This window comes from Cinclus cinclus, chromosome 29 (assembly GCF_963662255.1).
Source record: "Cinclus cinclus chromosome 29, bCinCin1.1, whole genome shotgun sequence".
Taxonomy (NCBI): domain Eukaryota; kingdom Metazoa; phylum Chordata; class Aves; order Passeriformes; family Cinclidae; genus Cinclus; species Cinclus cinclus.
In genome coordinates this window covers 880,152-895,760 of record NC_085074.1, presented here as the reverse complement: position 1 = coordinate 895,760, position 15,609 = coordinate 880,152, and the positions used below count along the sequence as shown (strand labels likewise).

At 46.1% G+C, this 15,609-nt stretch overlaps 1 protein-coding gene across 1 annotated transcript in view; it reads right to left on the bottom strand.

Annotated features, from left to right (window-relative positions):
• Positions 1-2,125: 2,125 nt before the first annotated feature.
• The window catches only part of SLC23A2 (solute carrier family 23 member 2), a 47,352-nt gene continuing 33,868 nt past the window's right edge, over positions 2,126-15,609 (bottom strand). Inside the window, exons 8-16 of the mRNA XM_062510554.1 lie at positions 15,035-15,216; positions 12,071-12,191; positions 11,312-11,468; positions 9,113-9,260; positions 8,427-8,532; positions 5,591-5,720; positions 5,352-5,489; positions 4,141-4,236; positions 2,126-3,656 (exon numbers count right to left, since the gene is read on the bottom strand). Of these exons, the coding sequence (XP_062366538.1) occupies positions 3,424-3,656; positions 4,141-4,236; positions 5,352-5,489; positions 5,591-5,720; positions 8,427-8,532; positions 9,113-9,260; positions 11,312-11,468; positions 12,071-12,191; positions 15,035-15,216 (1,311 nt within the window). The 3' untranslated portion in view covers positions 2,126-3,423. The remainder of the gene's footprint in view (positions 3,657-4,140; positions 4,237-5,351; positions 5,490-5,590; positions 5,721-8,426; positions 8,533-9,112; positions 9,261-11,311; positions 11,469-12,070; positions 12,192-15,034; positions 15,217-15,609) is intronic.

The following is a 15,609-nucleotide window of genomic DNA, read 5'->3' as shown; positions in this document are numbered from 1 at the left end:
GAGGGCTTTTCTCCAATTCTGCCCCGGGAGCCCTGAGGGCTCAGCAGGGAGGAAACAACAAAACCCTCCAGTTTTGGGTAGGAACACAAACATGCGTAAATAAAGTATACACAACCACTATAGATTCGTCAATGAAGAAATTCTACCATCACATGACATTGTCATGACACTCATACCACTCCCTCCCAGGAAAAGTGCCGCCGTTATCCTGAGTGGAAATGTTATTTTCTTAATATATGGAAATAAAATACTGCAATATTCATGTACAAACCAAGTTGTCATATTTCAAGTCAGTATTAAAAGGCAATAAAAGCAAATCTGGGGTTGAAAAGGTTGAGCTTTCTGAGTGAGGTACGTGGTAAAGTCCCTCCAATATGACAACGTTAATCAGTCATAGCTGTCAGCTACGAAACCTAAATTTCTATAGGCATAATTTGCAAGTATTTGCTTTAGAAAATGTGTTTCAACATGTCAGCAAGAACCTTAATTTAACCTAAAAAAAATACAAGATAATATCAATTACAAAAATCCCAAGTTACTTTGTATACACTGATACCATCTCTGATATGACAAAATGATATTTCTACCATGAATATTTGCCCTTCCCTCTCAAAATTGGTTGAAACTTCTCATGGCCTCTTCATTCACCTCTCAGCTGCTGCCTTCCCTGGGTGGTTGGAGTTTGGCTGTTGGAAAGGCAGGGAAGGACAGAGAGGGAAATCCAGCATTACACTGGCAGTCAGGTTACACCTGGATATCCTCAGCACACAGCTCGTGTTTAATGCTTCCCAAACCTGCAGCTTCAGCCTCTACCACCATGGGCACACAGCTCCTTGGAATTTCACAGCAGCCACTTGGGAACGTGCCCAGAAGGGACCAGGAAAAATGGAGACCAGGAAAAGAAGGGAACAGGAAACAGGAAGGTGGAAGAAGGATTTAAGGTCCAAAATCCCCCCTGTACCTGCACAAACCCAGGGTGAACTCAGGCATTTCCCCCTGTGGACAAAAGCACTGCTCTCCTCCCCCTGGGAGGGTTCCAGGAGCCCCAGGAAGGGACAGGGGAGCTCCTGCTCCCACAGCTCCTGTGCCACCTCAGCCCAGACCTTCCTGCACTTCCAGGTGTCCTTTCCAAGTCTGGGGGTCACCTTTCACCATTCACCCTGGGAAAAGGCAGGGATTTGTCCCACTGACCAACTGGGATCTCAAGTGACAAGTGACCCTAATTTCAGCTGCTTCCCAGGGCCAGGGGTGGCCAGGGAGAATGGGCACAAATCACAAAAAGAATTGATTCAACAGGAAATTGGACTGCACTTGCTTGAGGAGTGCTGTGGGGAAGGAGGGGTGTTCTGCTCCAGGGAGGAGAGAGAACTATCCTGGGATTTGCTGCCCTGGAACAGAGCCTCTTGGGAATCTCCACTGAGAACTCACCTGGATTTCCCTCAATTAGCTGGAAATTAAAAGCTTTTTCCTCCCTTTCTCCACTTTTACAGGATAACCAACTTTGGCATTTGACATCACCACAACTGCTCACGTTGTGGCCTGTGTTTTCCTTTTGCACAGGTTATTTTTAACCCTCCCACGCGTGTCACACATCTTTGGTTGCACAGAAAGCTGGGGAATTTGGAAGCTTTGTGCCACTGAGCAGAGGCCCCCACACCCTAACTGTGTCCAACACCTCACTACCTGGAGAGGAAAGGCTGAAAAATTAGCAAAAATGACTTTTGTTTCACAGGCAAACCAACCTCATCTACTACACAGTGACTCTTCCAACCAGCTCTCGAGTCCAACTGACACCAAGACTGCAAACTACTGAAAGTTCCCCGAAGGAAGCAGGAACAAAGGCATGCTTGGACATGGGAAAAGCGGGATAAAACAGTTTCTGGAAACAGCCATGGCATGCTGAGAACGATATCCACGGAATCATTCCCACTCTACACTACTCAGTACTGATCCATCAAGCTCTGTCCTTGCCCTCCCCACCCCAACCCATCCATGCTTCAATAACCCAGAACAAATTCCCCTGGGAGCAGACTTAGAGAAAACAAGAGTTCCTGTGCTCCTGTCCAGTAGTCAAACTTGAATATATCAGGGGGTTACAGGATCTACTGTTATGGTTTTCCAGGAATACAAAACGCAAGCACCGTAGAGCATTACTGGCCTTGAAATTACATTACACAACATTTCCCTGATGATCTCCACAGCTGAAAATGCTTTTGGGGCCACACTGAAGTCTAAAACTAACTTGCAATAGTAAGAACATTAAACAGGAATAAAATTGTTAATCATGAATGCATGATGAGCATGAACACCCACATAACAGCAGAGCTGAGACTATTCCAGGAACAAAAAACGAGATCTGAGTGGTGCCCTGATTGGACCCAATACCCGTGAACGCATCGGGTGGGTGAGGCTGGCAGGTGCAGTGTCTCTGCTGTCCCAAACCCCCTTCCCAGCAGGAATCAGCCTCTGGAGAAGCCCCACAAGAGGAGAAGAAAGAGCCTTGTGCAGCACCAGCAAAAAACTCCAACCCTGCTTAGACCCATGCCAGGAGTGCCGGCACCATTCGGAGCACGTGGCTTTCCCTGCAGGAAAAAACTGTTAATTGCTTGGGGCTGATTAGCATTTCTGCACAGAAAACATCCTGCTGGACACAGCACTGAACTGAAACACTGCCTCCAGGTCCTGTCTGAGTTCAGGTTTCCCATTCCAGCCTTGGAAAGAAATCCCCAGGTGGGGAAAGCAAATGTTCAAAAATGAGAAATGCTGTGAATAAAATAAAGTGGCAGTTGCAGCACTGAGCCAGCCAAGCCAGCCACGGTTTTCAAGGGCAAAATTATTCCAGAAGCTTCCTGTCTGAGCACTGGATGTGCCACTGAAATCACAGATAATTCAGAACTGAACTCTCATGATTTGCCAGCATCAGCTGAGCCCAGTTTCCAGGGCACTGAGAATATGGAATGTGCAAATCACTGTGGCAGACATCTATGGGATTTGACATGACCAGAAGGAAATATTCTTCCTTTTCTCTCTTTTCACTCCACCTCCTTCTCCAAAGTTCCATTTTCTCGGCATAACCAACACTGAGGGCTTCAATAAAATCACCATAAAAACAAAAGGTTTGCAGCAGCACCTCCACACCTCCACCTAAACCCATTTCAAACCAACAGGCTTAAGTGCACAGCTCTCTACAACTTCCCAAAATCAGCAGGATTTACCACAGAGACACCAGACCTGGTTCCCACCACCCACAGCAGGAAAAGCTTTTTTTTTTTTTTCTTCTTTTTTTTTTTTTTAAATCTGTCTCAGCTCTGGTTCCAGAATTTAAATGCAGATATACAAAACATATATTTTAATGCTTCTTAATCAGCAAGAAACTGCAAATACATCTTTGACTACAACTAGATAATATAATTTCAGCTAAGGCTATACTGTAGCTTCTGAGTCTTCGTCTGAATTCCTGCAGTTACTGCTTTTTCTGAAGCCTTTCCATGTGTATCCCATGAAGGTGGGGCTGATGGGCAGGAAGCTGAAACATCTGTATTTTTTAATGAAGTTCATGCCAAAAGGCAGATCATATGTTTCCATGCCATCCAGGGATTTGCTTCCTTTACCAACCCCTTTCTTCCATTTCCGTATTCCCCTTTCTTCAGGGCTTCCTAGAAATCAAAATAAAAGGAGAATAACATATCTCCATGGATATCTTTATATGAACACACAGGCCTAAACCAGAGCCTGAAAGAAGAAAGAAAACATCAAGGCTCAGCGTGCAAGTTCAGCAAATCTCTGGAAAGATCTTCCTCAAAAGGGAAGATCCTCCTCAGAAAGGGAAAAACACATTATTTATTTTGTAACTGGAAGTCAAGGCAAATTTTTCCTCTTGGAAATGGAACGGAAGCAGGTTTGGCTCTCAAAGCCAGTTTTACTCTGTCTCCTGAATAGTGGTTTGGTTTTTATCAGCTCTCTTAGGTGTTTAACTTTAACCTGGCAAAGATTCCAGGTGTTCTCAGGGGAAGGGAGGACAGGTGTGAGGACTCTGCTGCTGGTGTGGAAACAGCCAGCCCCAAAAGCAGGGATGTCCTGCTCCTGACCTGCCCCAAGGAATGGTGCTGGCAGGCATGGAAGGGACAGCTCAGGGCTCACCTGGGATGGTATTATCCAAGATGAAGGCGACGCAGCCCCCGACGAACATGGCTGTGGTGAGCAGGACGTTCAACACCTGATCAATGCCTGCTATTCCTGCAGCAACAGGGAAAACCTGTCTGGGCTTTTGATCATCCACATCCTACTGATTTACACCCAGGCCAAGCAGGATCATTGCTGCTAAGTTCAGTGAGGGATTTGCTCCAGAAGGGCTCTGGAAGCCACGTGGGGTTGGTGCAGAAGAAGCTCCCCCCAGTGCACCACCACGGAACATTGTTCCCCAAAATGCAACCTCAGGAACTCTCAGTTGCTCACAAAAATGTCACGAAACACCACTTTAGTTCCTACTGCAGACACAACTAATCTGAGCTAAGCAGAAAATCGTGAAATGGAAAAGATAAATGTTCCGATTGTGAAATTGTGGGGACTGAAATAATTATTTTTATAAATCTTTACTTTTCAAAGGGGCAAGAATTCACAGCCCCAGTTACGAAAGAACACTGCATTAGCCACATGAAGCTTGAAGGATCTACTTTTCTAACCACTCACAGCAGGACAGATATGCCTTTAAATCCTGATCTGAAGGCATAGTGGAAAGAAAAGTCAGTTAATATTTTGTTAGAAAAGCCCCAAACAAACCAAAAGCAGTGAAATATTCCTTTGAGTCCATCTCTGGCGACACACACCTGGCACAACCACTGCTGAGGGGAACATTAAAACAGAAAATCTTCCCAGTGAACTCCTCAAAGCTACAATTTAATTAACAGTCTGCAAAGGAATTCACACTCAGAACAAGTCTGAGTGACAAAAAGTTACAACCCCCAAACAATTCCCCACATTCCAAACTCTGCTTGGGTGTTTCCCCTTGATCTTTTAACATTATTTACAGCTCCCATTCACCCTTTCAGTTTTTCTTTCAGCCTGGTTGGTAAGTGCCTTCTCCCATTGCTCTACACGGCACCCAGAGAAAGCAGGAAAGCCTCAGCTGTGTCCCACTGGAATATTCCCTGCAGGTCTCAACCTCCCAATGAATTCTCCTCTGAACACACATAGAGCTTGACTGGACCTAAAGCCTTCACTGTCTGCATAGTTTGGGTTTTTTTCTCCACAATTTGGGTTTCCTCTCACTGAGTGCATGACTCTGCACCTGGATAGATTGTCCATGTGAGCATAAGGCACAAATGTTGATGTGAAGAAGCAGGAGGACATACCAGTGACCAGGGGGTTCTGCTTGAGATAGCTTGGGAGGACGAGCCCAAAGAAAATGGAAAACCCGAGCACAAAGAGATTCCGAGAAGAATTCAGATCGATGAACTGGAGGTTTGACAGACCCACGGCCGTGATCATCCCTAAACACAAAAAAACCAGCTTTCAGATAAGTCTTTTTCTTCAAAAAAATAGGGCAGCAAAATGCTCAGAATCAGCAAGGAGGAGCACAAAGCCCCCTTACCAAAGAGGGTGCAGAAGAGAGCCCCCAGCACGGGGTCGGGCAGCGAGGCGAACAGGGCGCTGAACTTGCCCACCATGCCCAGCAGCAGCATGAAGGCTGCTCCATACTGGATCACCCTGCGGCTCCCAACCTGCAGGGAAAACAGGACAGGACACTGGGTAAGGTCTGTACTCAGCCCAGCCTCACACCTGGTGTTCTGTTTTGTTGGTCAATTTTAATTTGAGCTCCTTCCCAGTTCCTGCACACGTTCTGTTTTGGTGCTGGAGGGCTCAGTCAAGCTCAGCTGCCCCAGGCCAGCCCTAAAACCATCTGGAATTGCCACAATGACCAGGAAAGGTGGTGCAACCCAGCCACGAGAGAGAAACCAAAAGGGACAAACCACGCCGAGGAGAGACGGCAAATGGAAAAAAGAAAATAAATTCTGTGTGTTGCTGCCCTTGGACATGGGAAAAGATTGAACAGTTACCAGGTGTGGTTTGTAATGACACCAGGTCATGGGAAGGAGGTGCAGGATTTTTACACTTAGATTAGCAGCTGCTTTTGCGACATCCTCAGAGACCAGGGCTGAATGCAAATCAGGGCTGTGCTAACACTGAAACCAAGAGCGTGCACTTCCTTCCCAGTTTTATTTTAAGCATTCGAAATTCAAGCAGCCAGTGGCTCTCTGTGGTGTAGGGGTGGTGGATAAACCTGAGCAGCTGGTATTTTAACACACTTCTACTGCCATAAGAGGTGCCCCAGGGACAATAAAAACTCCTTTACATTAAGATGGTTTCTAGAAAAGCCCTTTGCAAGTCCCCAGGCACAGAGCATCAGTGTTCAAAAAGGAAATGCTCATTTGTTCATCATGTGTGACTGAGCTAAATGAGTGAAATGAGAAACAACAGATCCAACAGGCCTGAGGAGAGGCAAAGTCCTTCCTTGCCCTACATTGCTCAGTGCTGAGCTCTAGGTGAGTTTCTTTCCCTGCAAACAGAAGCTACACCATGAACTGGAATTACAACCGAATTTAGCTGGCACCTTTCCCTACTATCTATAGAGATAGTATGAATATGTTATACTATGAATATCTTTAAAGATATTCATTTCTGCAAGGCCACTGAGATCTTGCCCTTCAATTCTCTTCCTGCCAGAAACAGGCAAATTCTTTGAAAACCTTCATGATAGTGACATTTATTTATGCAAACAAATTAAGCTCCTCTGGAAAGCTACTGAAAATGTCCCAGGCAGCATTTAGCTCAGGCTCTGTATTTACTCCCAGCACACACATTTACAGTGATTATTCTGGAGTGCATCAAATGGTACCTGGTGCCTCCATTTCAGCATCACCACTATGTCAAGAGCTGCTTTAGCCCCAGCTAATCATAGTTAATTGATCTTCCTCCCATTAAGTAAAATACACACTGGCTCAAAGACCTTGCAGCACCTCCATCCAGCTGCACTTAAATTCTAAGAGTAATTATACACCCATTTCAAGGGAGGGGAATGCCCTGGGACTGGCAGCACTGAAGATTTCCCCTCCCAAATCAACAGCAGAGCATCTCTGTGCCAAAAGTGTATCTGAAGCTGCAAAACTGTTGGGTTTTGGGGAATGAATGTGCAGGCAGGGGAACAAGAGCAAAGCCTGTTGCAGAGGCACCCAGCTGTGCCACTCTGGGCAGCTCCATTCCCTGCTACAGCTGCCACTCCAACTTTCCACTGCTCCAGCATGAAATGCACACTCATTTCTGCGGGCTGCTCATTAAAAAAAAGTACTGTTAATTCATCTCAAGCCCCATGAAGTAACAATAGAAGGGGAGCAGAACAGAATAAACCTTTCTTTAAGGATTTTTTCCTGACCAAAACCACTCCTAGGAGATTTCCATTAGCAGCTGGATGGTGACACATACAGACAGCAGATGGTGCTGTTAAGTGTTGAATTGCACCCTGAACCCAGCAGAATCTCCCTTTGTGCAGCAGAAGGAATGGCTGAGGACACTTCTATCATTTATATGGGGGACCAGGCCAGGGGGATGAGTTACAGACATCTTCTATCCCTGCACAAAGGATTTATGGTCCCCACCTTAAACACCCAAAAATATGTTATTGCATCATAAATAAAAAATAACAAATTATGTTATTTACAACATAAACCACTCATGCTACATCACACAATGCTGCTGCAATTTCTTACCAAAGTTAAATTAACAGTATCAGGCAGATCTCTGCAGCCCAAGGCCTCCCAGCTCATCCAAGCACAGATCCAGCCCCACATATAAGCAAAAGAATTCCTTAAACACTCATACATTTCGTTGAGCAACGTCAGGAGAAATACGTAACCCCCTAAGCCTTAAAACCAAACATTCAGGGTACATTTAGCTCTGACATGGCCTTGACTGCAGCCCCACTTGCTGTACCAGTGCAACATCCTAGTACAGACACAGATAAAGCCCAAGCACTTCACGCTGCATTTTACTGTGTTTGAGGCATTAAAAAGGCATCACTTCCTACTGATGCTTTCAGAGCCAAGATATCAAAAAAGCACCAATTTCTACAGAGTTTACAGTGTTTATGCCTCAACTCAAACCACCCCAGAGCCCTGGAATGCTGCCTGGATTTTCCAAGAGACAGTTTATGGAGCATTTGCTTTATGTAGATTCTAGCTGCCTTTTAGTCTGGCTAAAAGGATTTTTGAGGTCCTGATGTACAGTAACGCATTTTTCTCAGACAGTTAGGTACTCTCAGAATTATCTGGGAAGTATGTCTGCACAGGAATGGAGCACAACAGTCTCCTGGAAGAGGATTATGAACAAAAGGAATGTTCGAGCCCCTGAGGGTTCACAGCAAAGCACTTCACCTTTGTGATGCCAAGGACCCCAATGTTGGGGCTGGAAGAGGTGGATCCATTCCCTGTCCCAAACACTCCGTCCAGAACACAGGAGAGACCCTCAATGAAAATCCCCCTGTAAATCCCAAACAGAACACAAGGGTCAAGTTGGTACAGTGATTATTTTGGAGTGCATCATTTGGAGGGCATGGATTCAGTGGGAGGGTGTTTCGTGGCTGAATGCCACAGGGGCATCTGTCCCATCATGGAATTATTACAATTCATGTTTCAAGCTCCAACACACCTGGAAAACACACTGGAGTTCTGTTTTCTGAGTCTTAGATCCCCACATTCTTAAACTGAGTAAATTATATTAAAAATTCAATTAAAACTTCAGAGCTGCTCTTTGTTTCTAAACTGCATTCCAGGTGATTTTAGACAAACCCAATTCCAGAACCACTTTAGAGTTCTATCCCTATGGAAACTGTGCTATTAACTTCCACAGACTGTAGCAGGAATAGGACTGGGATCCAAATGCTCCATCTGTAACAAAACAATCCAGTTCCATCCTGGATTTTAGACTCGTGGCCCTTGCCTTTGACCAAACTGCAAGAGTTCATCTCGGATCACATACCTGTCTTATCCCAAGGGGGGGGGCGGGAAAGTAAAAACTCGAACAGCCTGAGCCACTAGACGTATTTATGGTTTGGACAAACCTGTTGATGGCATGGATGGGTGGAGGAGGAGCACAGGACAGCCTGGCACAGGCGTAGTAATCCCCGATGGACTCGATGATGCTGGCAACGACGGCACTCAGCATCCCGATCACCCCCGCGGCAGAGATGGTTGGCAGCCCCCACTGGACTGTGAAGAGAAGAAAACTGAAACCTCTCCTGCCCCAGGAAACAGCCTGGGTATCAAAACAAACAGAAATCGAATGGAACTGTGGAATGGTTTGGGTTTTAGGATCTTTTTAGGGTCATTGAGTCCAGCTGTTCCCCCAGCACTGCCCAGGCCACCACAGACCCTGTCCCCAGGTGCCACATCCTCCAACACCGCTGCTAAATTCCTCCAGGGATGAGGACTCCAACACTGGTCCAGGGCTTGGCAGCCCTTCTGGGGAAAAAATATTCCCCAATATCCAAGCTGAGCCTTCGCTGGCCCAGCCTGAAACTTTTCCCTCTCCTCCTGTCCCTGCTCCTGGGATAAGATCCTAAATGCCCCCCGGCTGTTCCCCTCCTGTTAGGGAGTTGTGCAGAGCCAGAAGGTCCCCCCTGAGCCTCCTTTTCTCCAGGCTGAGCCCCTTCCCCAGCTCTGCTCCCTTCCCTGGACACGCTCCAGCCTCTCCATGTCCTTGTCCTGAGGGGCCAGAACTGACCCTGGGATTGAGGTGGAGCCTTCCCAGTGCCCAGCACAGCCCTGGGCACTGTTTATTTTTCTTTGATGGAAACAACAAACTCCCTTCACTCTAACACAGTCTGGCAAGTTCAAGGAGATGAAAGGAGCAAAGGAAAAACCGCCAAACCAACTGCTTTGATCACACTTGGAAAAATCCCAGAGAACCATAAAACCCCACTAAAGAAAAATTCCTCCTGTTCGGGAAATCAGGAATTTGAGCTACAGCATGTGAGAAAACAATTCTGGCCAGTGAGGTGAATGCCACTTAATTATTATTGCTCCAAAAACTCACTTTGGTCACAAGTTTAGTCTACCAAAGAGGATGGCAACAATCAGCTCTGATCACTGCACAAACACCTCCCAGCTCCAAATTTTTGTAGTAGAGAAAATAAGATTAATTTAAGCCTGCAGAAAAGCCCGGCAGGTTTTCCACAGCAATTGCCTTGATGCTTTTATCTCTTTGAAATAGATGAGCCTCCTGCAACAAAGGGATCCTCAGTCACACAAGAGTGAATCAACCGCACAAATATGAAAGGGCTTGTGAAGGTGGGGAAGTTTTCTGCCTCTTCTTTCCCAAAAGCTTCTATTCTTCATCTGCTGCTTTAGAAGTGGTTTCTTTTAAGAACCAAAGCATAAGGAAAACCACGATGAACGTGCCTCATCAGTGTGGTGGCATAACTGATAATTCCTATAATTCTATTCTAAAAGAATATTATTCCCTAATTACCCTGTTAATTTCTGAAGGGTGAACCAGTTGTGCAATCTCATGCCATAAACCCAGCCTTTACCAGCTTTAAACTTAGGCGTGGCTAACATAAAAATGCATCCAAAAAAGTTGTGTAAAGTGTTTGGTGCTCTCCTGTAAATAATTTCATTGCCCTCTGATAAGCAGGGCCTGACATTCTCTGACTTGCCTGTTCCAGCACTGCCTTGGCAAGTCAGGGCATTTTTCTCCCAGTTAACACTTTGTGCTCGTTCAGGAATGGGTGTGTTTGGGGCAGGGAAGTGCAGTGAGCTGGAAGAAACTCCCCACAAAAGTGATTCTTTACACAAGGAGAGTCAGCAGAGCTGTAAAAACCTGTCCCTGGCATTATATAACATTAACAGGATTGCCAAGGACAGATAAACCAGCCAGTCCTTGGATTTCCACGTTATAGATACAATCACTTGTTATCCTAAGAGTCACCCACATAAATCCTGCAAATTGCAGTTCCAGAACCTCAGCCTTCCTTGGGTGAGACCTTAAGGTATCAACTGAAGAGGAAAACAAGGAAAAACCATCATTCCCACCCAGCAAGTAATGAGAGTGCTGTGTTAGAACTGTGCAATGGCTTAGGTTGGGAAAGCCCTACTGTCCCAGGCCACTCCAAGCCCTGTCCAGCCTGGCGTGGGACGTTCACAGGGATGCATCATCCACCACCCTAGGGTTATGGAATGCACCAATGAGAGAGAGCCAGCAGAGCTTCTGGAACACTAGGAGGGACAGTGCTGGGCTCCTGGGGAGCAGGCACACTTACAGGGGTAGGGCACCTTGAACCAGGGGGCCACCAGCAGCACACCCCGGCGCGCGTCCGTGCGAGCGTAGAACCCGTACTTGGAGCTGTCTGGGGGGAACACGTCTGTCACTGTGAAGATGAAGCACAGCAGCCACGACACCAGGATGGCCAGGATGATCTGGGGGAAAGGAGCAGAGAAGCTGATAAAGGAACTCTCAGTGCCCACTGGGGATGTGCTGCACAGCTGTGAGTCTGAGCGAGCAGCAAATCCCACAACAGAGCCGTAGGGCGCTCCCCCTGCCCCCAGGAAGGTGCTGGTACAAAATCCTGGCAATCAGAGCAAGCCCCTTCTATCCTTAAGTCTCCAAATGGGCACTTGAACAAACTGGGGAATTAGTCTCAGTTTTACCAGAGGAATAAAGAGCAGCCTTTCACCAGGGGCAGGGGAGTTTAGGTAAAAGGAGATGGTAAGGGTCTGGTATCAGCAGCTCTGAGGGCTCAGTTTGGGCTCTGTGTGTGCACAAACATCCCTTCCCCTCTGCCCTTCCCTCCCCTCCTGGTTCTCCATCACTGCAACAGCTCTTCATCAGAGGCAGACACCAGAGTGGCCATAAAATCAGAATACTTCCTGTGATCAACAAGCTGTTAGGTTTCAAATAAATCCATTTAAGCTTTTGCCTCACCTTTGTGAGTATTCTATTGTTAAGAAAAATCAACCCCTCCCCACCAGAAACAGAAATGGGTGTTTTTGCCTAAGGAAGAACAAATTCAATGACTTACAGGGAACATCTTGAAAAGCTGCAGCCTGTATGCTGTCCATCCTTTCTTGGATTTATAAATGGGCAAGGGAAATTTGACATTTCTGGCATATTGAGAAAACAACAGTACTAGGAAAATAGTCCTGAGGAGAAAAGGAGGAGGAGGGTGGGACAAGAGAGAAATGTCATTAGCACCAATATATGATAAGTTCTTCTCAGCACAAACCTCTTCAGACCCTTCAGACACAGATGATAAATGCAGATTTTCTATTTAAGCAGAAGACAAGGCAGCAAAATTATTATTATTATTATTCCTCCAATGCCAAAATACAATTTGAATTCTAAAGTGCTGCAAAACTCAGCAGCTGCAAGTAAAACAAATAATAAAATGATAAAATGAATCAGGAACAGGCCCAGACTGAAGGGAGGTTTTCAGTTAAAATTCCTGTGCTCCCCCTTCTTTCTTCCACCTGTGATCCAGGGTTGCTCAGTAAAGCACAAAACTTCCTGCCAACAACTGAGAAGAAAAAGGAGAACTGGAGGCTTTTATGCAGTCATTTTTACATTTAAAAATTTGCATGGAACTCCAAAGTACTTGAAACATTTCCGTCCGGGAAATTTTTCTGTTCTTCAGAATCCCATTTTTTTTCATTATGAATCTTTCACTGAATAGCTGCAAATGAAGCAGAATGCAACCAAACCCCCAAGATTTGCTGCAAGGGCAGTTCATCAGTATTAGATGTCTCATTCTTATGAATTCCCCCTCCTTGAGTTAAACTGCCAAGCTCCTCTAGACACTAAAAATTATTTTTTACAGGTAAAATAAGCCCCCACTGAAAAATCAGAAGCCAGGGCACATTGCTCAATTCTGAATGAGCCAAGTCAGCTCTGCGCTGAAAGGGCCTCCCAAAGACTGGAGCTGTCTGAAGAAGCAAAGCTCTGCTGAAATCTGAGATTATGTTTTTATCAGCTGACTTGAAAAGTAAAAAGAGGATTTTCAGCCTCTCTCCCTCTTCTACCCTGCATCAGACACAAACCAGTTTTCCTTTGCCTCAGTCTCCAGGAACAAGGAGGGGCATTTACAGCCCTCAGCACTCCAGGAAAAAAGCAAAAGGCTCTCCATTTCCATGTAGGAAATCCAAAAATCTCCCCCAAAATCCAACATGGGAAGATGGGCTACACTCCCTCACACACCAGCCCTGAGGACAAAGGAGCTTTGAATTTTATTTAGTACAGAGTTGCAAAAATATCCAATATTCTATTATTGCAATGCATTTTCTGTTGTATGCAGAGCACAGGGGCTGTGAAACAGCACCAAATCCTTGAATGCCCCAGGAAAATCTGGATAAACAGGAATAATTCCCCTTTTTACAAAGCACAGTGCTAAATATCTTATGGAATAAAGCAACCATGGAACAAGTCAAGGCAGGAAAGTGTAAATTGGGAATCCTGTCCACTGTGGACACCCCCAGCTCCGCCACAGCTGATTCTGCAGTGTCAGGGAGAACCCAGGACCTTGATCACTTCTCACTGTTGGAGTCACTTTTGAGTGCCTCACCACATCTGTGGAGTTGTTTTCAACAATCCAGTGCACATTTGTGCATGGCAGAAGCCAGAAATATTTTACTGACTGGGTAACATTTGAATCCCGCTCCTGAATTGATTTTTTTTTCCATCTGCAAAAATGGCAACTTTAATTACATGTTTCCATGTCCAATTCAAAGATATGTTTGATTCACTTAACGTTAGTCCCAACTTGCACAGAATTTGTTTTACAGGCAAATAAAATGTTCCTTTGGATCAGCTGCTTAATATAATAGAATCACCAAAATACTCATGATGCCAACATCCAAGATAAAAGAGAACTAAAGAGCCCTTTTAATCATAAGCTGCACTTACAGAATACTTTACATGTTCAAAGCACTGTGCAAACAGATTAGTGAGATCACAATCTGATCTCATCAAGGCATTCCTCCGGCTCCCAGAGCCAGCAGTCGGGTGCTGCACATGGAACACAGCAACTGCTTCAGCCTCTTTTCTCCCTAAAATGGGGTTTCCAGCCCTATTTGGCTGCTTACGCACACGGGGAGCTTTTGTCTTCTCTTTGTCTCATTTGCTTCACTTACTCCTTTTCATTCTTTCATTTCCCTGGCCCCTACAACTGATGGCACACACATTGCCTGAAATTCCCTCTCACATTCCCTAAAATTCCCTCTCAAAGCCTTTATGTGCCCTTGACAAGAATCTCTCTGCTCATGGCTCAGCCACTGGTGGTGCTTATGGCAATACTTGTGCCCCCTATCATCACACACAAATGAATTTCTCTTGGGCACAGGTAAGTAAACCAGTACCAATGGCAGAGGAACCAGCACCACCAGTGGTATTTATCTGCTGCTGCAGGAGAGCAAACAGGCAATGCCAGCCCAGAAATACAAATTGTTCACTGTATTTTATCTCTCTAGTGTTTTGCTAAATCATCTTTTCTACAGCACTGAACTCCACCTGGCCAATGGCTCCCAGATCAACTCCTGCTTTATAAAATTCTGCTCTGCACATTTCATTTATGGCCACTGTCCTTTCCCCTCTCCTCGAGTTCACATTATCATGGAACAGTTTGGGTTCAAAGGAACATTAAAGCCCACCCAGTTCCACATAGGAGCCATGGGCAGGGACACCTTCCACTATCCCAGGCTGCTCCAAGCCCTGCCCAAACTGGCCTTGGGCACTTCCAGGGATCCAGGGGCAATCACAGCTGCTCTGGGGCCTCTTCACCCTCCTAGGGAAGGATTTCTTCTCAGTGAAAAGCTTCTTCAGTCAACTCCCCTGAACTGCTGCTGTCCTTATTCCCACATTTCCAGCTGACCTTACCCAGACTCATTCACGTTCCTGCTCATGCTGTTTCTCCACACTGGCAGCACGCTGCCTCTGGCTTTTCCCTGGCACCCCAAAACTGTGTCTCCCCAGCAGGACCCCCAGGGGTACTCACAGCATGGCGATGCCCCAGTGCTTGCCAGCTCGCTCCCCTGCAGCCTGGAAGCCCGAGAGGCCGATGAGGGCCACGGTGGGGGTGATGGTCAGGGGGCCGATGTAGCGCAGCAGAGCCCCGGGCAGCCCCAGCAGCCCGATCACCACCTCAATCAGCGAGGACATGATGATGGCACCTTGGATCTGAACACACAACAGGGCAGAGAGACAGCTCAGTGCCATCTGACAGGCAAAGCCAAACTGTTTGTTTTTCTGCTCTGGATTACAAACTTCAGTTAAAAGAATTCAGTGACACAGAAGAACTCAGCAATTTTTTTTTTTTGTCATAAAACAGCTCATTATGTTTAAGTGACTTATTGCTTTAAGCATAACACTTATGGTTTTCTCCACAAAACTGTTACACAACAGACCAGTGGGCCAGTCTGGAAGCTGTGTGGAAAGCACATCACACTGTCAGACAGGAGACCTGGGGTCCAGGCTAACCTTTAAGCTCTCAGATCGAACGGCAAGGGTTGGTGCGCCACGAGGTGATGCTCCTAGCTCCTAGGGGCAGAGTGTGTGCTGCATTGGTCACAA